This window comes from Caenorhabditis elegans, chromosome X (genome assembly GCF_000002985.6).
Source record: "Caenorhabditis elegans chromosome X".
Taxonomy (NCBI): Eukaryota; Metazoa; Nematoda; class Chromadorea; order Rhabditida; family Rhabditidae; genus Caenorhabditis; species Caenorhabditis elegans.
The window spans coordinates 7,953,983-7,976,155 of record NC_003284.9 but is presented as its reverse complement, the minus strand read 5'-3'; the positions used below and the strand labels follow the sequence as shown (position 1 = coordinate 7,976,155).

The following is a 22,173-nucleotide window of genomic DNA, read 5'->3' as shown; positions in this document are numbered from 1 at the left end:
ATAGAAGCTTAAAATAATTGTATTCTTTACTCAAATATAAATATAAATGGGTTATCTCTTGATCCCACTTTTATGACTGTTTTGTTGCTAGTTTTAAGGAAAACCGCTAAACTGTTGCAATATTAAACTCGACCAAAAGAAAAAGTTTCAAGACGTCATAAACGATTGTCAAGAACAGTTATAGAAACGTTATCATATAAATAAAAGTAGTAAACACTTTGTAAACTATTTTATCAGTTGAAAATGCTTGTTGCCGTTTGTCTGAACTAGATTAATGGTCATTCTCCTCACTAATTTTAAAATCAAGGTAACAAGAGGTTTAAATATGAAACTAACAATTATAGCTAAACTAGTAAGCCAAAGGAAAAAATAACCAAGTAGTCTAACATATTGAGAATAAAAATCAAAAGATCAAAACTTTCAAGGAAAAGTGTAATGTGCTCAGCAATGTCATGTCATCCTTAAGCTAAATTGAAAATAGAACAAAACATTAGATGACGGTGAATGAGAATTTCCAGTTCACCGAACACGTACTGAAATATTTATCTTTCATGTGTCTATAGAAACATCTGTCAAGTTGTAACTAGTTTATAGTCTCTGACCTAGCTGTATTAGCACAATAGAGCACTGAAAACATTTGAAAACCCAGAGTCGGGCTTTCTTTTCAAATATGATCATATTTTCAAGAGAAATTGGTCTAGACAAGTGGCAAGTTTGCGGCAAAGCCGTCTATAACCAACAAGAAATTAGAAAAACACACAATCCCGAAAATTATATTTTAGACAATATTAAAACACATTTTGATACAAAAAATTGGTACGTTTGTAATGTATACGTTAATACAGAAACAGGTACAAAATTGAGGAATGAGAAACATCACGGAGAAAGTGAAACGAAGTGTAAAAACAAAAAAATTGAAGTTATAGTTAGAGCAAGTTTTTTGGTGTATGAGGTCTAATTTCAACAAAAACTAATGAAAGTATGTTAACATTACATATATTTTATCTAGAACTTTTTAATTGAAATTCAAAACGAAAAAAAAAGGAATAACCCTTAGGCGACTTGGCTAAACTTCATTGCAACATTGCTCAATGCAACTCGGATTTATATCTAGGTTGAACATCCTAAAATGTATTTGTTTGTTCTAAAAATAACAATTGACCTTCTCTGAGATCTAATTCTACCGGAAAAGTCAACAAAAAATTAATTGTTTGCGGCTTACAAGGAACTAAATTGTGATATCCAATTACATATTGCAAAAAAAAACTTCATGTAAAGTGAGAATAAGGTTGAAATTGAAAAGATCAATTTGAAATCTTCACAAGTGGAATAAGCGTTACTGGGAAGGGTCTGAAGGTGCACATATTATATGTTTGCCAATAGATATCATTTTTGTGATTTTATGAAAAAAGTTGTAAGTTTTCGGAAAATAAAGCATGCTTCCGGTTATCACAGTTTTCGATTTGTGAAAAAAATTCCAGACATTTTTCAAATTTCTCTATAATCAAGAAAATGATATGCATTGGCAAAAAAACATAATGTCTACCTGAATGTCCTGAGAGCGCCAATGCAGATCTGAGCATTTCGAGAAGCTTGTCGCAAGCTCACTCCGGTAATTTTATAGCTTTAAACTCATATTTAACCGTTTCTCAAAATGGGTTTAGAAATTAAACATGTCTGGTTCAAAAGCTCGGCGGGCATTCCAGATCCTTGGGAAATGAGATTGAACTGTAGATTTAGAGCAAAAAATTGTGTTTCTATTCAATCACATTTATTACACACAAAGCGACGGGCGCAGTGTGCGTTGTGGGAATTCACAAAGACTGGCAAGTGAATATAATGTGAAAAATTCAACAATTGCAATTAAGTTTCAATTTCCGCTCACCCCTGATAGGTAGGTGTGACTATATGAACAAAAACACTGAGAAGTAAATGCAGAAACGTGTCCATGGCATCGTAAAGAAAGATGCCATTTCTGCGAATGTGCCCGTTCTGAATGGATTTATGGCATTCGTTTCTTTTGGTCAGAAATGCAGTCATCGAAATGCTGTTGATGTTTCTTTGAATGTACAATATGAAAATCTCACAAAATATTTGTAATCATTTGAATCGGAGTAGTCGGAGTATACTTGAAAAAGTAATGTGGTTCGCGTGTTGTTCATGTTTATTGGGAAAAGGGAAATTGGTGTCACTAAAGTTCTTGATCTAAAATTGATCGTGGTGAATTGGCTCTCACAATTTAGTAATCATAAAAAACATATACTCAAAAAACAAAGAAGGATTGCCGAAAATAATTGGGACAACAATTTTATAATATAACAAAATAAGCGACAAAAGATCTGAAAATAATTTGAAGTAGTCTCGAGAAAATAAATGTTGTAGCTCTAACTACAGTTTCGACGGTTTATATAGCAATTTTGGTAGGACGTATAGCACCACTTCTTTTTAGAAAAGGATCAGAATCATCTACGGTAATTTGCATTAAAACTATCGTGACAGGTTATTTGTCTAATTTTTTGAAATATTTTACCAGTTAAATATTTACTGTGGCACACTGCACTTAATTGTGAAGCTCAAAATACAGTATTTCTGTTTTCGTCTTGCATGCAAGACTAATAGAGACTGCAAGACTATTGACCATTTCTCATCAACAACTAGATTTGATACATTCTGATCATACAAAATACATACTTTTTATTAATTTATCAATTATATTCACACTTTAAAATTTATTTTAGCCAAAAATGACGAAATTGTTGAAGTTTCCGCAAGGAATTGCTGTTCTGACAGAAAGAGGGGTGCAAAACTAACAGGTGAAATACGGTATGTTTGAAGGAACTTTCTAGTGACTGTGAAAAATGTATCATTCTCAATTATTACAAATCTTCACTGTAAGTAATGGATTTGTAAGCTTCCGGAAATAAATTTAAACGACTTATGATAAATCATTCAATTTTTCTGGGCTTTTGTAGCCGATTATTGCGTGACCAAGTCGTCAACCTATAGAAAACCCCTTGCTGATTAATCCAGATATTCAAATAGACAAACTTTCGAATTGTATTAGTTTGATGACGCCATTGAGCATCAGTTTTTGATTCTTAAGTCAACCACTGTTACGAAAAGATTTATCTAGACCAAAATGGCATGTTGTTCCCTAATTTGGTTTGATCAGTTTGCAGGGCGGAAAAAAGAGAAAAAATAAAGAGGAAAAATGATAAATGAAATCGGAAAGACACAAAAAGAGAAGAAGAATGTTCGGAACTGTAGAACAGTAAACAACCGGTAGGAAATATTCGAGAAACTTAATTGTGAATGTCATCTTCAATCAGTTTCTTCTTGGTGTTTGAACCTACGGTATTATATCTGAGATCATTTAATTCTTTGACCTCACGTATCTTTTCAAAAACTCCCACACTCGTCTGAAAATGCATCTAAGCTGTTGGTTTTACTAATACTTCGGAAAATATCTTGTAACACGCTAGTCGGTCACATAAATCTGCGCTTTATGTGTTTTGGTCCTCAAGTAGTTTGGGTATCAAGACACATTTTCTACGTGCTAGCCCTCTTCGCCGCCCTCACAGGAAGCAAAAAGATAAGATCAGAAGAAATGGTAAGTATGCAATATTCGTGTACTATCAAAAGTGTTTTCAGAAAACAATAAAGCGATGAACAATAGAGTGATGAAAGAAAACGAAAGAGACCATATTTGAAAGATAAAAAATTAGATTGAGAAAAAAATTTTCACATTGAAAAATCTGAATACATAGATTAAAAATTTAGAGGAATAGGCAATAAAAAAAATAAAAAGTTAAACATTTATAAAACGAAGAACAGCGATCAAACATATTTTTAGATCAGCATCAAACAAAGTCAAAGTTGGAAAGCTTTGAATAGAATAATTTGAAATATGTAATTATTTTTAATTTCAACTATGTTTTAAAACTACAGTTTCTATTAATAAAACTTATTAAAAACGTAAGCCCGAAAAGTGTAAACACATTGTGTTTTACGGGGATAGTACTTACAACGCTTTAAAAGGATTTGGAATTCAATTTTTCACGTTTCAACAGAATCTTGAGCCATATATTTTTGTAATCTTACATGTGAGTTAGAAAAAAAAAGAAATATCTTCAATTTCGACAAGAATTATAGAATAAGTGCTATGGGTTGAAACACGCAGCCAAGCAAAAATCAAAGAACTACAAAACGCGATAATCTTCATACAAATAAAGTCTGAAATGGGAAGCTGAGAGGAGGTAGGCTCATGTTTTGGAATGATGACAAAACTGACGTTAGAAAAAAAAGTATTGAAGAATTTTGAAACAAACGAAGAAAAAACAACTAGCGTACTCATGTGGAAACTTCAAACATTATGTTAATACTTTATCAAACATCTACACGTTATTGAAGTGTTGTACTCTGTAATTTGGGGACAGAAAAAACTACCAAAAGGTTGAGTACGTTGGTTAATGATAGTTGTTATGACTCAACAAGCCATGAAGAGTTTAAACATCTAAAATTTGTTTTTGATCTTAGGATAATGGACCCAAAGAAGCGGGCATTCAAAATAGTGTTGAAAAGATGAAACTTCGCAGAACGATTGGGAACATTTTATATTTCCTAGTCAAAAGCATATGCACATAAAAAATCAACAATGCGTCTGTTATTGTTACATATTTGATACAGAACAATCCCAATTTTGGATATTTGAATCTTGGAACTGAAAATCTCATTGTGAGAAAAAATATATAAAGTATTCCAGCTTATTCCTGGACTTTCAAGTTGCAAGTAAGTTTTTCAAAACAGAGCTTTAAATAGATGACTACACACAATATTAGCTGCGGAATACACTTTGAACTAGAAAAAATGGGATCTGAAATTTTTTGAGTATGTAGTTCTCCGTGGTCCTCCTCCTTACATCCTACAAGCTTAGAATTTAGAAAGCATAGTACAATACATCAGTGCTGTGCGGCTCTCGGCTCACGGCGCGCGCCGAGAGCCGACATTTTGTGGCTTTTTCGGCTCTGGGCGCGAGCCGAGAGCCGAAAAAATTCCGACTTTTTTCAAGAGCCGCACAGCACTGCTATACAGTGTCTTGGAGCAAATACGATTTTGAACAAGAAAACATTTAGGAATACAAAATTATATGGGCCTTATGATTGCAGTGACACAAATACCTATCATTTGTATAATATGCTGTAATTATGACTCACTAAACACGGAAACCTTAAACATTGTAAAAATGTGAAAATTTATCAGATAAATCAGTTGAAACTACCATTTTGAATAATAACGTTCAAAAATAAAGCTGTTCAAAACAATCGAGCAAAATTCACATCCTTTATTAAAAATAAACATGAACATGAACATTTGAAGGTTTGTGTTATTTTTCAATTTTTACTGTAGTATGTATGTATAACAGAACAATTCCAACTTTTGAACTATTTTCTGATTATAACAACAACTATAACATCTTAAGAAATTTATATTTTAACAAAATAATCAAGAAAGAAAAAAATGTATATAATTATGTTGTAATTCCTTTTAAAAACTCTGATTTTCAGATGTTTACTTACTACATCAACATTTTTCTATATGGTGAAAAAACATTTCTGATTTTGGCTCGATGTAACTTTGAACTCAAACTTTTCTGAGAAAAACGAGAAATGTTTTCTAGAAAGTTTTGACTGACATTTACTCATTGTAATAAGGACGTTAACTGTTTTCTCACAAAAACGTAAACATTGCTGTTCTTGTCATAGCAGTTCTATTTGTATTATATAACATTTTCTAAAAGTCTTAGTACTATATAATGCCTTAAAACATACAAACTTTCCGACTACTAGTCAGTAAAACGTAGAAATGCTAGTTTTGTGTTATCTATAATTAAAAGTACAAAAAAATTCAAGATGAACATGTTGGAAAAGCTGTAATTATGATTCTTTAAGTATAAAAAGTTTAAAAATCTAACAAAATATTTTTTCTCTTCTGATTGATAAGGAACAAGGGAGTTCCAAAAGTGATATTACAAAAATGAGGTTGTCTGAACTTAAAAAACAACAAAATTGGAAAGTTTTATTGGGAATGCTCGTGAACATTGACAAATAAAAGTTTGTGTTGTTATTACATGTTTGCAACAAAGCAAAATCTGTGACTTTTTCGACTTTGGGGTTTTGTAATATTGAATTCAAAAACTTAATGTCTATTCAACTGTTTCAATTTAGCATTTTAAATTAAGGATCAAAAAATCTACAAACAACAATCTAACGTTTTCTGCCCAATAATTTTAGGGCGAGAAAAAACATTCATAAGATGAATCAGTTGAATAATAACTCTGCAATTATAAATCACTACTCATGACAAGCTCAAACATCTTCAAAAAAGGTATAATTTTATTAGATGCGTCAGAAAAAAAGTTTAAAATTTATGTACCCCACATGGAGCTTACCAAAACAATTGAGCAATGTCACATTGACATGTTTCGTTGAAATGTACATAAAAGGTGTGTGACATTATGATTATTACTTGTTTGAAATAGTATAACGGAACAACTTTGGCTATGAGCTTTTGCATCTTCGAACTGAAAATCCAATTGTGATAAAACACTGAAAACATTTTTGGGGGTATGCTCTCGGTGGGAGTAATGTCGGCATATTCCCACACAATGATTTTCATTCAAAATATGTAATTTTGAGAGATCATTATTCATTATTCATTATTTTTTTTGATATCAAACGAAGGTTCAGTGAAGCTCAAAGTTTAGAACACATAGAAATGTACAGCGGATTAAAACAAAATCATTTCAAAGATCTGAAATTTCAAAGTGCCACCATGCGTCAAACAAAAATCAAAAAATGTCCAGATTAGTTTGAATCAAAAATATAATTTATTCGCGCGCTTTATGCGACTTCAACAGGTACCCCCTTCAACAGGGATCGGTAGTTCCTAAGTCTATGGGGGAGGTAATGAAAAATAATATGTTTGACTATAATTATAAGTTCGGTATTGGCAACTCATTATTTCAACAACGTTGGACCGTTGATATTAAATTTTTGCAGCGAAAACGTCGAACAGATCGTGTGCACGTATCAGTCAAAATCTAAAGAGAGATTGGATCAGTCTTCGTTTATGCGTTTTAAGATATTTCTCTTGCAAAGTTGGGAGATCATTGGGATGTACCATGCTTCCCTTGGCTCTGCTACCTCATAAAATTATTGGCATAGCACATTCTCTAACTGCTATCTAGTTACCAGCTTCTTGGTAATAACCTTATTGTATTTGCACAGCCGTGTTTTTCTCTAGCAGTTTTGCATGCCAAGTGCTAAGACAACGGTGTCAACAGGTTATTATGTCCTTTCCTCCGGTCACACTTAGGGTCACTTAGAATGTTCATTTAAACGACAATAAATTGAGTGGATTATGGTCTCTCAATTTTCTATGGTTGTGTCACAGTCTCTTTTGACACCCCTATAATTAAGTGGGACGTAACAGTTTAACGGGAAGGCTCTGTTTTCATGAGATGTATATCTCGTATTTCTTGAATAGATAAAGAGATTCTACACTTTGAATAGAGTTCCGTGACTTATTTTGTTACGTTTTTGTATTATAGTATTTTAATATGTTAGATATGTTTTTAAAAAAGAAGGAATTTCTGATTTATTTAATCATAGGCTCGAAAATTTGATTCAGAAGCTAAGAGTTATCTTAAGAATTGTGGATTTCCACAGGTGGTGAAATTTTAACAACATTCAAACATAAGTTCTTTTCATTTCTTGAACACAAATTTTATTTTTTTACAACTGAAGCCTGCTACCCCCACTCCCTCATTCGTCTTATGCACATGTAGTCTCGTATTTTCTTCCAAATCCTTCCGCTTCATAAAAGGACCCTCTCCATCATTGCATTGCGTAAGCCCAAGCAAACATACTGATATGTATGTCATCTTCTCCATACGATTTGGTGCGTCTTCCTCTGTATTGCCGGCGTCTTCAAAGAACTAAGTGACCCCTCCACGCATTTTTTTTTCTTGCTGAGAGCGCACCGTTAGCTGGACACTGCGCGCAACTGCTTTCTTTTTATCCGGCTACTGCGTTCGTTTTGGCCATCAAACACGCATATAAACACACATCGACGTCTTGGTGCCATATGGTCTTGACGAGCATTATTATGATGAGCGATTGATTCCATAAAGACAAAGAATACCTCGTCCACGTCTTTTTTTTAGGTTTCTTCTGTTCCATTTCATCATTTCACAGACACTTTCGATGTGTTTTCTTGTGATTATGATTGCGTTTCAAATGCTTCCTTTTTGCAACAGGTTTAATTTTTTTTCTGCAACGATAAGTGTTTAAATTTTGTACTTCGTTGAATACAGATATTTTGATTAGATGTCCTAGCAATAATTTTGGTTGTGAAAATTAGTGATGAGAAAGCTTTGAATACAAAAGTATAGCCGCTTCCACAATATATTTATCAGTTTGAAATTTAAAAGAAATTTGTTTTTTACTTTCGAACATTTTTCAAAACGAGTGTGACCTTGCTCATTTCTAGCATTGTATGCATTGAGTTATAAATATTCTTAAAAATTTATAGGATTGCATAAAAATTAAACAATAACACTGTATAATAACACTGACATATTTAACAATTGAAGTCAGTTACAGAACTCAAGGTTGCGATAAGATAATTTGAATGATACTTAGCGTTTTGAGAGAAAATATTGGAATATCCTTTTTTAGTATTGTTCACTCGTGTCTTGAAGAATCTCATCATTGCTATAAAATTTAAGTTTCGTTCTGTTGATACCCAAAACACAGCGCCACACCCATTTTGCCAACAGTTCCAACAAATTGGATGTTCCACCCTAAGTAATCTAGAAAATAATCTAGAGCAGTGATCTAGATTACTACATACTTATATGAACTTTCCAATTTGGTCTATAACCTTTTATCGACTCTTGATCCACCATTTTCTATTCAAATTCTTGACCATTCACTCCTCTCAAAATGAACCTAATCCGGTATACGATGCGCACCTGCTATGGGCAACAGTCATCCTATTATGCCATAAACACATGCATGTGCCAGTATTTGACCCTACACTCCCGTCAACCTAGAGTTGCCCAAAAAATTGTGTTTACGCTAAAGTTATTTCTGCTCCAGGGCATAAATGTCTATTTCCTATATGTGAAGAAAGAAAGATCAATCATTTCATTTCCAGTGAAAAAGTATATGTTTGCGTAGGAGGGGAAATTCTTTTCTAATGGATTTCAAATGAAATTCAAAGAAAACTTTTTGTGTTCCTTCCTTATTTCTTTAGTTTTCTTGTATGTCCTATACATTTGCAAAACGATGGACGCGCAAAAAGTAATTGAATCATCTCTTCTTTTTATATTGTTCCTTCCCCTTTTCAACCGGTATCACTCACCTGGAAACACTGGTAATTACTCATCGCCTTTCTTCTATTTCGTTTTCTTTTTCAAAATGTTTGTTACTATTGGCTGACTCTTTTCTTATCGAATTCCAATGGTTTCACACATTTTTCAAACAGATTTTTTATGACAAACTGTTTTGGGTTAGAGCACTCTTAATGAGTCATGTACCATGAAGTAGTACTGCTTTCGTTAGGAAAGCAAACATCATGTGTAATCGAATGATACACAAAAATAGTATTTTTCCAAAACCGTTCAAATATATGCTCATAAGAGGTCGGCTCAAATGCTCAATTATTTTGTTTTTTTTTAATGAAAATTGTTCTTTAATAGTAAAGAGGTGTCAATTTTTTTAAATGGTTAGCACGACTACTTCATTGGTAAACGACAGAAATACCATATTTCTAATTATTTTAGGTAAAAACAACTGAAACTTGTGCTGCCAAAAAGCCGTTCAAAACACCTTTATTACTGTCATTCAAAACAACTTAAAAGTACATAAAAAATTTATACGAGTAAAGAAATTATTTTAATTGGAATTTAGGAACTTCTAGCAACACTAACTTGCAACACTGTTCAAAGTTATTTTCAAAAAGTCAAAAGTTCAAAAAGTTTTCAGAAAATTTGACATTGATGCTATATAAAAATTGAAGAAAAGTTTCACTGAAGCATTTCATCGCTTTCAGCTCAACGAAGTGTAAGGTAAACCTAAAAACTGTAAAAGTAGAAGTTCAATTTTTAACACTTCATTTTGAAAAAAAAATTCAAAAATCACGGAAAACCATTGAGAGCAATTTTTGTCTTCAAGCGTATTTTCCATAGCAAAAACCAATCTGTTGTCAAAAGAATGTGACATAAGACTTGTTCCGGCCGCTCCACACGCAACAGAATAACCAATATTGAGCGACTTGCTCAACGTCAGCACACACACAGACACACACACACGTTCACTCTCTTGAAGACCATTTTTTCCGTCCATTTCCTTCTCCCTCAATCCATCTGACCTCTGTTTTTGTCATGAACACTCGGAATGAAGGGGGTGTCAGCGTGCGTGGCACCGGGTCATTACTTGTGCATATCTTCCGAACAAATCAATTCTCTCCCCCCTCTTTTTGCCTTTCTTGACCATCGTGTACCTACCACATATCGCGGGCACAACAGACATTTGGCCATCAAATTTTTCCGCCACAATCCTGATCTTATAAGCCGATTTTTGTCAACAGGTGGTCTAGGGTATGCCAGACAGTCAAACGCCGTATTGAAATGTGATAATTAGTATACAACGGGACCAGAAATACCATTTGCCGTTTTTTGTTAGTTTCGACATTACTTCTAACATTTTTATATATCCATTGTTAATGATTTTCTTAAAATACGACAAAATGTTTTAAATCGTACCCAAGTTTATACTGACAGTCACAAATAGCAATTAGTGAGTTGTTGTCATTTTTCGAGAAAACTACAGCACTGTCGCATGTTTGAAACCCTGCAATGTTTGAATATTAATATTTGAAACAGAAGTAGACCACGAATTTTGAGAAAAAATTTTTCGCTCGACGACTTCCAAAAAAGTAGGAAAAACTGAGTAATCATCACCTTTTGAAACGAAGTTGGAAAATTTCAAAAAAAAAAAAATTAAATGTTTTAATATAATATTTGGTCATCTTCGCACCATGAGTGTTTTTTTCAGTTTCCCCACTGGGTCTGCTCCTCCTTTTAAAAATGAAATTTGAAACAATTTGTCATTCTATTTGAAATTTTTGAAATCAATTGTTGAAAGCTTCTTCACTTTAAAGTTCCATATCAAATTATTAAAAACCATGTTATTTTCTTTTTTGGATGAAAGTGTTTGTCTAAAATTCTGGAACGATTTAAATGCTACATTGCTTGTTCACTCCACATGTCCCCAAGACACTTGAAAGCTAATTCAATCAATATAGCGAATCGCTTCATTTCCTCACTATCTCCAATATGAACTTTGACAAAAACAGGTGGCACTCTGCTTGTCACAGAATGAAGTTCAATTGAAACGAGAAAAACATCAGAATAGCGCGCTGACCAGCCACGAAAGAAACTCCGCTACTTTTTCTCATAAATTTTGCTCCTCCGAAGAGAGCTCCTATCTCGCGGCAACTATTTGAAATTGAATAGTCGTCGCTGGTGGCCACTCCTCGCGATTATTATGTTTCTCACACTCCATGTGCATTCTCGATATTTCATTTTAGAAGTGATGTACATTCGTTTAAATTTATATTTGCATATGAATAGTTTAACACTGCATGCTCCATTTTGAATCAGCATGCACTGCAACTTCAAAAAAGTAAAACTAGTACTTTTGTTGTAGGAATAAATTTTGAAATTAGTAAAATAGGTGCAATATGAAACCAGCAAGATTCATTCTTCTCGACATCCCAATAGTATCCATTATTCACAAGAACCCTCCATTTCTATGTGTTCAAGCAAGGCCCCCCGTATACATTACGCACTAGTGTTGAGAGTGATTCATCTCGCATCCAAACCAAATCATTCTGGAGTGCGCATTTCAACACTTTTTAGCTAAGCGTGTATGCATACACAGATCGTTGTCAATATAAGTTTTCGGAAGAGAAGAAGTGACAGATGAATGTGTCTGTTTCTGAACCGAGATGATGAGTAATCCCCTAAGCATCCATTCGTTTTCTTTCTTTCGATGCAGAGTTCCATTTTCTGTATGAAACATTATCGTTTTGTTTTTGTGATAATGTACAAATGAAAATTGTTTACAGCTCGTAAAAATCATAATATTGCTCTTTCTAAATGAATTGTGTACCAATTAAAATTGCGTTTCTGGTGATATCGCCCTCCCTCAGTAAATAGAATAAAACTTTTAATTTAAATTGTTTAATTAAAATTTCTGGAGTTCGATGCTAAAACGTTTCTTTTACTAACGCAAATTTTCAACATTTATTCTGCACAATTACAAGATACTAGTTTTATTGTTGTGTCGAAGTTTTTAATCAAAAAATTACATAAAATTTTAAAGAAGCATTTTTAGTTTTTTGATAATAACCTTTTTCTCATTTCCAAAGAATTAGGAAAGTGTTCAAAAACTGCCTCAAAGGCGCAATCCAACAATATTGAAATGGGTATTTCGTGAGTTTATCTAATGTTCCAAGAGAAATATGTCGCACATCTTTGAGGCAATGTTTTCAAGCCTCTAAATGAAGTGAAACCCTAAATTTAAAATTTGGGTTAAGTTTCTGTTAACGATACAAATTCAGAATGTTTTACTGAGAATGTTAATCTATTCGGTAAATCGGCGCCACTTCTCAACCAACTTTAGCCATTTTCTAACTGTCATTTGCAAAAGTGGCAAAAGTTGGTTAAACAGGGTTTTTACGCTCTAAGCAACTAGAAAAAGTGTGTGAAAGTTGACGAAAGTTGGTCGAGAAGTGGGAAGTGGTGGAAATCTAATGGCAGTTAGAAAGTGGCCAAAGTAGGTTGAGAAGTGGCCACGAGTTGCCGACTACGGAACCTAGTAAATTTATTGACAAATCAGTCACATAACCTTGCTCTTGGAAGTTCACACTGTAAAACAGTGAGAATTTTCAGAAAAGTTATATGGATATATTTAAAGAACCAGTGACAAAATTTAATATTTTGGTTCTTAAAAAAGTTAATTTCAGTCATATATTAGTTTTACTATAGATACTGTTCTTACGATTTTGTATTAGTCAGGTAAATACACATTTGTCAAACTAACTAGTAGTAAATACAGTTGGTTTCCAGCTAGAAAACACTATTCCTTATTATATTTACGTACACTCACCGATTAAAATGTCAAGTATTTATGAGTAACTGTCACAGGTTCGATTATCTTTTTTATATCGGTTAAATTATAGTCTTATTTCGTAATTTTCATTAAATTTTTTAACTGCTAAATAATTTTCCAGCAACTGAAGTTCAAAAATTTGATTGAAGTTGCAATCTATTTATGTTTCCTATCTAATTTATCATCTCTAGCCCTATTTCCGAAATAGTTTTCATTTTTATTTTTGAAAAGAGAATCGGTACTGACTACCCAGCACACCCAAATGTTTTGATTTCTAGACGGTTAGTCACCTCAGGCTGGACAGGACAAGGTGGGAGTGTGTTTGTTGACATTCTTCTAATCGATGAATTGCAATACCCAATGCCTTGGAGCATTTTCAATTTGATTCTTTCTTCTTCGTTTTCTCGTGTTCTCTTATCACTTTTCATTTGTTCTTTTCCGTTTCTCCGGCCATTCATTCAAAAGTGTAAGAAAAGACGTGCATGATGACTGCTGATAGCGTATCGCACTTTTTTCTCTGAATCTCCATTTGAAACCATGTAAATTACAGAACTCATTGCGGAAAACAGTACGGTCCGGCCTGCCCAAACTCGCCGTTGTTTTTGTGTGTGTGTGGGAGAGACAGATAGAGACAGTGCGAAGATGGGAGAGAAAAAAGAGACACGAAGAACGCGTGATAGATTTGGAGTATTAGAGAAAAGTAGTGTCGTAGCATTCGGCACATTTAGTGTTGCATACAATGCGCCGGAATCGACGACACTTAGTGTTGCCCCGGTTTGTTACTCTCCGGTTTCTACTGTTTCCACTGTTTCCCCGTTTTCACGTTCAAACACTCAACTAAAACCACCTCAATCACCGAACTAGTGACCCTGCGGGTTTTTATTTTGCGTTCTGCGTTTCTCAATTTCATTTATCCTTCTTTTTTCTCGCCGGTCCTCTTACTCATCTCCTGTTACAATTTGCACTACGCTCTTCTCATTCTCATTTTCCCTCTCAGTTGTTCCTCTATGCTTTGCCGCTAGATTTTTTTATTGCTCTAATAATTTTTCATTGGCGCCGCGCGGATATGTCGATATGTAGATACAGTCTCTCAAGCAGGCCAATTTATTGACAACAATGTTTGTTCAATGTACTCTGTTATGTTTTATTTTGGTGTTAATTGTTTCTGAAGCTGCAAAGAGTATATTTCAGGTAGCGAGACGATGGAGGCGGTCGCCGAGCATGATTTCCAGGCGGGATCACCTGATGAGTTGTCTTTCAAGAGAGGAAACACGCTAAAAGTTTGTTCAACAATATCATAACCGGGCCCTGATAAAATCAATAATTGCAGGTTTTGAACAAAGATGAAGATCCACATTGGTATAAAGCTGAATTGGATGGAAATGAAGGATTCATTCCTTCTAATTATATTCGTATGACTGAATGCAATTGGTATGTTCGGGAAAAAATAGTTTGACTTTTTTGAGGATTTAATCTATAAGCTTATATTTTAAAAATCAGTCGATCTTACTTCTCGCGGTTTTTGTTTGTATACCCCGCAGCTAGGGCGCGAAGAACTGAGAACGCTTGCGTAAACAATTTTTAAAATTTCTGGATTTTTAGGTACCTTGGTAAAATAACAAGAAATGACGCAGAAGTATTGCTGAAAAAGCCAACCGTACGTGATGGTCATTTCCTTGTCCGACAGTGTGAAAGTAGTCCAGGAGAATTTTCGATCAGTGTTCGGTAAGAAGATGTTATAGATTTTCAAAAAGTTATACATTTTTTTCCAGATTCCAAGATTCTGTACAACATTTCAAAGTTTTGCGTGATCAAAATGGTAAATATTACTTGTGGGCTGTCAAATTCAACTCTTTGAATGAATTAGTTGCTTATCACAGGTGAGTCACACTTTTTCAAAAAAAAAGTAAAAAATCAATAATTTTCAGAACCGCTTCTGTTTCGCGTACTCACACAATATTGCTGTCAGATATGAATGTGGAGACTAAATTTGTACAGGCCCTGTTTGATTTCAACCCACAGGAGAGTGGAGAGCTAGCTTTCAAAAGAGGAGATGTTATCACTTGTAAGTGTTTTTGAAACACAAATTTTCATGATTTTAAAATGTTCAATTGAAAGTTTGAATCAAAAAATTCTAGGTTTAATTGAAAATGGTAAAAATGGATATATCTTGGACTGTATTTCGAAAATTTTGAAACTATTCACTTTATAGATCTTAAAACAAGAATATTTAAGAAGAACCATAAAAATAACAAAAAGGTAATACAAAGTACTAGGAAGATAATATGAGACGTCTTGCTTAAACTAACTTTCACTGGAACAAATAAATGCACGTATTGAAAATCAGTTGTTAGATTAGTTTTTGTATAAACTCAAATTGAAATGAAAAAACTCTGTGGCTATTATTTACTTTTCGGAGAAACATTGGATTTCAAGATACAATTTGCAGCATTATGAATGTTCACAACGTAAAAATAGAGTTAATCGGTTGATCATCTATTTGTCGGGGTTGAGCAACCCCGAAAAATAAAACATTTAGAAAATCTCTTATATTTTATTTTCAGTGATCAACAAAGACGATCCAAACTGGTGGGAAGGACAGCTGAACAACAGGCGTGGAATTTTCCCATCCAACTACGTATGCCCTTACAATAGCAATAAGAGCAACTCCAACGTGGCTCCTGGCTTCAACTTTGGAAATTAGGACGTTATTTTAGGATTTTTCCTGTCTCTGTTCGTTCTTTAAAAGGAGCGTTCAATGTTTCTTCTATACCATTTGTTCTTGACATAGTAGTCTAATAAGCCCTCTCTTACTTAATCTCCAATAATAATCACTAAATCTTGTCACAAACACACTTTCCAATGCTGGGTATTAATTTCACAACTTTCTCAAAACTGAGATAAGTTGTTCGTGTTTTACATGTAGACCATGAATTTTCAATGTTTTTATTCTTTGCAACTTGGAACTGCCATTGGCAATGTTTTATCGATTTTTTGTTCGGTTTCGTTGGCAATGATACAATTCTTGTTGTGTTATCAACAGCCTTTTCTTTCCCGCTTTCTTCCAACCCCACACCAATTCTATTACGGATCTATTAAGCGATTAGATACTCTGACACAATACTCAGAGACTGTTCGCATTTGTTTTTTTTTGTGTTCATGCAATTTTTGTCATAACTATTTGCCATTTCTCGTCATTGTCTCTCTTTTTCTTTTGACATTTTGCAATTCATCCAAAACCAATACGATTTTTCGTTCGGTGCTACATTGTTCGGTTTTATCACAACTCACACTGTTCTGATATAGTTTTATCACTTCATTCTATTCCTCCGGCTCAATCTCTTGTCGAGAGCATCATGAAGCTTCTCTCTGCCTCCCACTTTACTCGCCGTCTTGCTTTTATATCGAATTTGTCAAGTATTTTCCAATCCCTTTGTAAATCAATGAAGGTTAATAATTATTATATTAATCCACTTTCTATAATTTTTACAGAACATAATTTGTAGATGCAAAGTAGTTTATCTGGAAAATTTTGCATGTGGAGTTTCCTTTAATGACATTTTCACATTTTGCAAGCTAGTTTGAACAAAATACTCAGACATTTCGAATTTTAATAAAAGTCTTCTCCGATTAGTTTTAAAGTTTATACGGCTCTAAAAACGAAATTAAACCATTAGTTAAAATTCTATAACGAGTCAATGATAATAATTAAAATGAGCGTAATGGGTTGTGAAATCTTTTGTCAACGGAAAAGGTGAAGTGGTATGTTTTTCGAACTTAAAAATCAATTTTTTTTCAACCAAAAAGCGCGCCGTCTTTACTTATTTCTTGGATATACCAGATAACAATTTATTCTAAATTTTAAGTTATTTTTTTAAATTATAATTTGTGAGTCTCAAAAATGCAATAGTGCTCTCAATTTTTTTAAAGCAACGTTAATGTCTTTTGCTTTACCACACCTTTGATTAACAATTGAATTTTGAAAGAAAACGTAACAATATAAAGCCGTATATATTCGTTGTTTCGTGATATCACGAATTTACAGACCGTTTTATAGTCTCAAAACGACAATTGGAAGCTTGATGCTCAGTTGACGTAATTATATTCCATGGAAAACATTTTTTGCATTGAAAACCTTTTAAAAATTCGCAATTTGAAATGTATGCAAGTTGTTTATGAGCAAAATTGGCAGGATTTAAATTTCCAAAAGGAGTCGGGCTGAATTTATTTTGATGAATACGGAAAAAACTGCAACGTGCAATTTAATTGAACATGTTTCACCTATTGTTTTAATTATGCTCAAAAAGAAAAAAAATAAAGTAAATTTTTATTCCTTTTTTTAAAATAATACTTTTGAAAACCTCAAACGAAACGCAAAAAGCAATCATGTTTCAAGGGCACTCGAGATGAGCCAAACGTTTCTATGCCACGCAAAAGCCAAGTCAAGTCTCGTTTAAACACGTGTGCTCACTATCCCTGCTCCCTTTTCGTATTTTGTCTGCACCTTTGCAACTGCCAGTCTCACTCGTTTATGTTTTCGTCCTTCTTTAAATTTAGTATATTGGTTTTTTCCCATTGATTATCTTTCTAAAAAAACGTTTTTTTGTTCAGCCAGGCATGGCTTTTGACCCAGATCAGCCACGATATGATCAATCAACATTTTACGGCCGACTGCGGCATTTCGCTGGAATGACAGATCCACTGATTGCATTTTCTTCAACAACAGAACTCATTACTGCATCGGAGTTAATGCAAAAATGCAGGTATAATTTTTTTAATATTAGGCTGTACACGTAAAACAAATTGAATTTTTGATTTAACCAAAACATTTATTATCAGAAAAAGTTAAATTACATATTACAATAGCTGTATTTTTTCTTAAGTATTTAGAGTGAAATAACGGATATAAGAGCTTTAAGGGTCTGAGTTTGAAGTAATTCAAGCAACATTAAAAATTTCACAAAATTTGTGTTAAATACAGTTTTGTAATATCTTTGAAGAAATTTTTTCAAAAATAAAAAAAACGTTTACAGAGAGAAGAAGCCAGTGCCGGCAACACTTGAGGAACTTCATCGTTCGCAACGTCTGTGTCAATCAGCTTTTCATCCGGATACTGGAGAACTTCAGAACTTTGCTGGAAGGATGTGCTTCAACGTCTGGGGTGGTACAATGCTGTGTGGTGCAATGATGATCTGGTAAGTGAAAAAGTATTGCTAAAAGTAAGCTAAAAGGTAAAAGTAAGTAAAAGTATAAAAGTAAGTAAACCAATTACTGTTCCAGGTACAAATCGACGCCAGCTGTAATTTTCTGGCAATGGGCAAATCAGTCATTTAATGCACTGGTCAATTATACCAATCGAAATGCAAAGAGCACATTGACAACAAAAGACTTAGTTGTATCGTATTCTACAGCAGTGTCTGGAGCACTGGCAATGGCAATTGGGCTGAAAACATATTTTGCTAAGAAACAGAGCAGTCCTTTGGCTCAACGATTAGTACCACTGGGAGCCGTTGCAGTGGCTAATGCTATTAACATCCCTATGATGCGTCAGAAGTGAGTACTTATTAGAGAATAATCAGTATTTTTTAGTTTCAACCAAGTTTTTAAATGTTTTTAATCCGAGGTTAACTTTGTAGCCCTGAATCTGAAAGCTTTGAAATTTAGGAGTACAGAAATTTAAAGTTTGCTTTCTTATCAGTGATTTATTTTGAAACCCATTCAAAATTAAAATCAAAACGTAAAACTCCTAAAATCATTCCGCTTTTGACTTTTTTCTTATATGCAATAAGTTATTAATAATGAAGAGAGGTCAATGAAAAACTGGATTTTCTAAAATAAGGCTGTCTATGATGTTGCAGCTGAACCATTATGGTATTTTTATTTTGTAAACTGAAGACCATCTACTTTTGTATTCAACTAGAAACCGTAAAAAAAATTCGGAAATGTGTTGACCTATAAATTGAGGTTTTTCACGTTATTGTTGGCATATGGGTATAATTTTATGAGTTGAATTTAAATAGTGGAAATGTTGACTCTTCAAAAAGTTCTTTAAATCATTTTTTTAAAGTGAACTCAAAGAAGGTATGACTGTCACTGATGCCGATGGAAACAACGTTGGAGTTTCCCGGTTAGCCGCAGCTAAAGCCATCTCCCTGGTGGTTCTCTCCAGAAATATTATCGTTGCCCCATGCATGAGTGAGTTTAGCCGTTACTCTTTTCCTGTCATGCTTCATGCCTCATTTTAGTCCTCACTCCTGTCATCATGGAAGGCTTGAACAAAGTGGCCTCATTCCGGAAGCATATCAACAAACTCAACATTCCAACTCAATTGGCTTTAACTTTTGTGATGTGAGAGAGCAGTCATATTTCTAGACAACAAATGTGAATTTTAGTTATGGTGCAATGATTCCTGTCGGATGCGCTCTCTTCCCTCAGCAAAACTCTGTGAAGCTTTCAACATTGAAAAGATGGGAGCCCGAAGCCTTTGAAAAACTGAAAAATATCAAGGGAGATCGAGTGTACTTCAACAAAGGATTATAAGCGATTTATGAGCTTTTAGTTAACTAAACATAGATTTCAGCTTAATTTATTTCCGTGCAAATTGGTATTTAGAATGATTCGTTGTAGACATTTCTTGAATTGTGCAATTAATAACATCTGTGCAATTGTCTACTTATCAGTTTTTAAAAATTCCAGCATAATAAATTTAATCATAACTAAACAAAAATATATTTACATTTTATTAAAATGCGTGGTTTTGTAACAGTATTTTAGAAATATTTACAATTTGTGATGACAGAAAAACATGGAAAAGCAAGTTTCAGAATCAAAATGCCCAGGTAACAGCAAAGAAAAAGTCGTAATTACATTCAGTGTATAAAGCTATATTATGTACATAATTAATTTAAAATTACCTAATCGTGAGAGCAAATCGCGATTAGATGTGTTGAATTCAAAACTGTAGTAGGAATGTTTTGAGTATTAGGAATATTCAGGAGACAGTTTGAAAGATGACAATTTGGAGAGAAGGGAAACATGGCAAAATTATTGTTTATTCGAATCTTTTTGACAAGATGCAAGAAGACTCCGGAAGAATTTTGCAGAGAATGTAGTATTGTGAATCAAAGGGTAAAAATGCCCAATCTCCAGCACTGCTGGAATGTATGTACAGTGAAATGAGGTAAGTGGAACGTTAAAATTTTTGTTTGGAATTATTGACGATGATGTTTGATTAGTTTCCGGCAAACAGCAAATCTGAAGACAATCAGTTTTTCTGGAAGAAATTTCCTGAAAAAAATACTTACCCTACTGCTGCTCCAACGACAAAGCTGAAGATGTTGGTGACTAAGAAACCAAAGACTACGCGAACGTTGAAAAGCGAATCAGATTCGCATGGCAAGTATTGGTAGAGCTCTGGCTCGGGAGAGTTTGGCGGAGTGGTAAGGTTGGAGCCATATTGAACCATACGGACAGTCCTGCAAATTTTGTTTTTTTTTTCAACACAGAATAAAATCGGTATGGTTTGAGCAGGGGTGTCGACTAGCAATTCTACAAATTGAACCTTGCAACATGTTCTTCCAATATTTTCAGTAACATTTAGGTATGGAATATAAAAGTATTTTCAAAAAATCTCTTTTAGAAAATTTTCAATTAGCAAACATATTTTAGTTTAGATTGAAAGTTGAAAATTACTGAAAATAGTCCGACAAACTATGTAACTTTTCTCTAGCAGTTTTAATCTTTCAACAATGTATCTGCGTTTTTTAGAATTATTTTGAGAACATGCCATGCTGGCTTATTTTGTAGAACTGCTGGTTAGCAAATGCAGCGCATCCCTGGTTCTAAATTAATTTTGAAGTCTAAATAACTAAGCTTCTTTCAACCCATTAGTAGCTATAAAACTTACTTTGGAGGTGTATTTTCTGGCCGACTGCTCCAATCCCAAATCCAATCAGTATTCTTTCCGGGAGGAAGCATTTCTCTAACCAACTTGTACTTTACTTGTTCTAAGCTCTCGAATTCCACGTGAGGAGATTGTGCGATTGAGACTGGGCTCAGCCTCGAATCCTTATCTTTTTCATCAATGATCACCATATTAATATCGACGCTACTGCACAAACTGGTACGGCTTGGTGCCAGTTCCACCCACGATTCTGACATACCTGAAGCGTTCAAGAACATGGGAAATTTAAGTTGGAGTTAGTGAAAAGTGAATAGGTGTTAAATTTGTAAACTTGCAAAGATGTGTGTACTTTCAAAAAATCAAAAGCCCAATCGGTCACATGAGAATTCATCTAACGATTTGCCTAGGGCAAAAGTGTAATGAAAAAAAAGTAAAACAAACCAGGTGTACTCTCGGTCAATGGGGTGATAAATGGGTTTGAGACGGCTTTTGCGGATGGTGTTGTCTGTTGAGCCGATGACTGCTCCGTCTGCTGTTGCGGTTGCACAGACTCATCCGTCTTCTCGCCGGACGCAAAGTTGATCTTTCTTTTGATATCGAGCATTTTGGGTTTTGCAAACTCAAGAAATGAGGACATTGTTAGGAAAGACCCGTCTCTGAAACATTACTATTATACTATTATTACCAATTGTGTTTACAAATATGAGAAGAAATCGAAACTTGTAAAATTGTAAATTAAGAAATAGCGAAGTAGTTACGGGTTAACAATAAATACGAGTTGTTATAGCAACCCAACGATGCAGGTGTTGCTAGGTCCTTCATATCTACTCTACAAAATCAACAAACAAATTCAGAGTCTACACAAGCAGATGGCGTAGTTTATTTATAAACGTTTTCTCCAATAAAACAGAATTGGGGGCAAAAGTGAAGGAGGTCCGTTAGACAAAAAATTTCATAATACCTTTTCTACAGAGCAAATACCCGGAAAAAAAACTGGAGAGACGAATGAAAATATTTTGCTTTTCACAA

The 22,173-nt window shown here is 33.9% G+C and overlaps 3 protein-coding genes and 2 non-coding genes across 6 annotated transcripts; 4 read left to right on the top strand and 1 right to left on the bottom strand.

The window, feature by feature from the left end:
- Positions 1-10,477: 10,477 nt before the first annotated feature.
- Positions 10,478-10,525, top strand: C14F5.9. The gene has a single exon (NR_071612.1). It is a non-coding gene; the product is annotated as an Unclassified non-coding RNA C14F5.9 (non-coding RNA).
- Positions 10,526-14,093: 3,568 nt separating this feature from the next.
- 21ur-13424 lies at positions 14,094-14,114 on the top strand. Its single transcript, NR_071611.1, has one exon.
- Positions 14,115-14,432: 318 nt separating this feature from the next.
- Positions 14,433-16,703, top strand: sem-5 (Sex muscle abnormal protein 5). The gene is made up of 6 exons (NM_076941.9): positions 14,433-14,521; positions 14,572-14,672; positions 14,844-14,966; positions 15,014-15,121; positions 15,170-15,306; positions 15,806-16,703. The coding sequence occupies exons 1-6, from the start codon at positions 14,444-14,446 to the stop codon at positions 15,943-15,945; spliced, it is 687 nt and encodes a 228-aa protein (NP_509342.1). The 5' UTR covers positions 14,433-14,443; the 3' UTR covers positions 15,946-16,703.
- A 1,149-nt stretch (positions 16,704-17,852) lies between these two features.
- On the top strand, positions 17,853-19,968 carry sfxn-2 (Sidoreflexin). Its single transcript, NM_076940.10, has 6 exons — positions 17,853-18,004; positions 18,275-18,436; positions 18,522-18,794; positions 19,309-19,436; positions 19,487-19,589; positions 19,634-19,968. Exons 1-6 carry the CDS (start codon positions 17,859-17,861, stop codon positions 19,779-19,781), a joined length of 960 nt encoding a protein of 319 aa, NP_509341.2. The 5' UTR covers positions 17,853-17,858; the 3' UTR covers positions 19,782-19,968.
- dct-1 (NIP3 homolog) lies at positions 19,931-21,802 on the bottom strand. 2 transcript variants are annotated; one of them, NM_076939.5, is made up of 4 exons: positions 21,586-21,802; positions 21,148-21,394; positions 20,546-20,716; positions 19,931-20,495 (listed from the first exon to the last, which is right to left on the bottom strand). In NM_076939.5, exons 1-4 carry the CDS (start codon positions 21,779-21,781, stop codon positions 20,453-20,455), a joined length of 657 nt encoding a protein of 218 aa, NP_509340.2. In that variant the 5' UTR covers positions 21,782-21,802; the 3' UTR covers positions 19,931-20,452. The 2 variants fall into 2 exon arrangements, with proteins under 2 accessions (NP_509340.2, NP_509339.4); NM_076938.7 differs by having other exon boundaries at positions 19,970-20,495; positions 21,148-21,403; positions 21,586-21,800.
- Between the last annotated feature and the right edge of the window lie 371 nt (positions 21,803-22,173).

What these genes read in the sequence shown, in the direction of transcription:
- sem-5 (NM_076941.9), top strand. Translation starts at nt 14,444, where the DNA reads ATGGAGGCGGTCGCCGAGCATGATTTCCAGGCGGGATCACCTGATGAG. An exon ending in CGTATGACTGAATGCAATTG is followed by an intron (nt 14,673 to 14,843) that starts GTATGTTCGGGA and finishes CTGGATTTTTAG; the next exon opens with GTACCTTGGTAAAATAACAA. An exon ending in GAATTAGTTGCTTATCACAG is followed by an intron (nt 15,122 to 15,169) that starts GTGAGTCACACT and finishes AATAATTTTCAG; the next exon opens with AACCGCTTCTGTTTCGCGTA.
- sfxn-2 (NM_076940.10), top strand. Translation starts at nt 17,859, where the DNA reads ATGGCTTTTGACCCAGATCAGCCACGATATGATCAATCAACATTTTAC. An exon ending in GAGTTAATGCAAAAATGCAG is followed by an intron (nt 18,005 to 18,274) that starts GTATAATTTTTT and finishes AAACGTTTACAG; the next exon opens with AGAGAAGAAGCCAGTGCCGG. An exon ending in ATCCCTATGATGCGTCAGAA is followed by an intron (nt 18,795 to 19,308) that starts GTGAGTACTTAT and finishes ATTTTTTTAAAG; the next exon opens with TGAACTCAAAGAAGGTATGA.
- dct-1 (NM_076938.7), bottom strand. Translation starts at nt 21,781, where the DNA reads ATGTCCTCATTTCTTGAGTTTGCAAAACCCAAAATGCTCGATATCAAA. An exon ending in CCAGAAAATACACCTCCAAA is followed by an intron (nt 20,717 to 21,147) that starts GTAAGTTTTATA and finishes CAAAATTTGCAG; the next exon opens with GACTGTCCGTATGGTTCAAT. An exon ending in GTCGTTGGAGCAGCAGTAGG is followed by an intron (nt 20,496 to 20,545) that starts GTAAGTATTTTT and finishes GATTGTCTTCAG; the next exon opens with ATTTGCTGTTTGCCGGAAAC.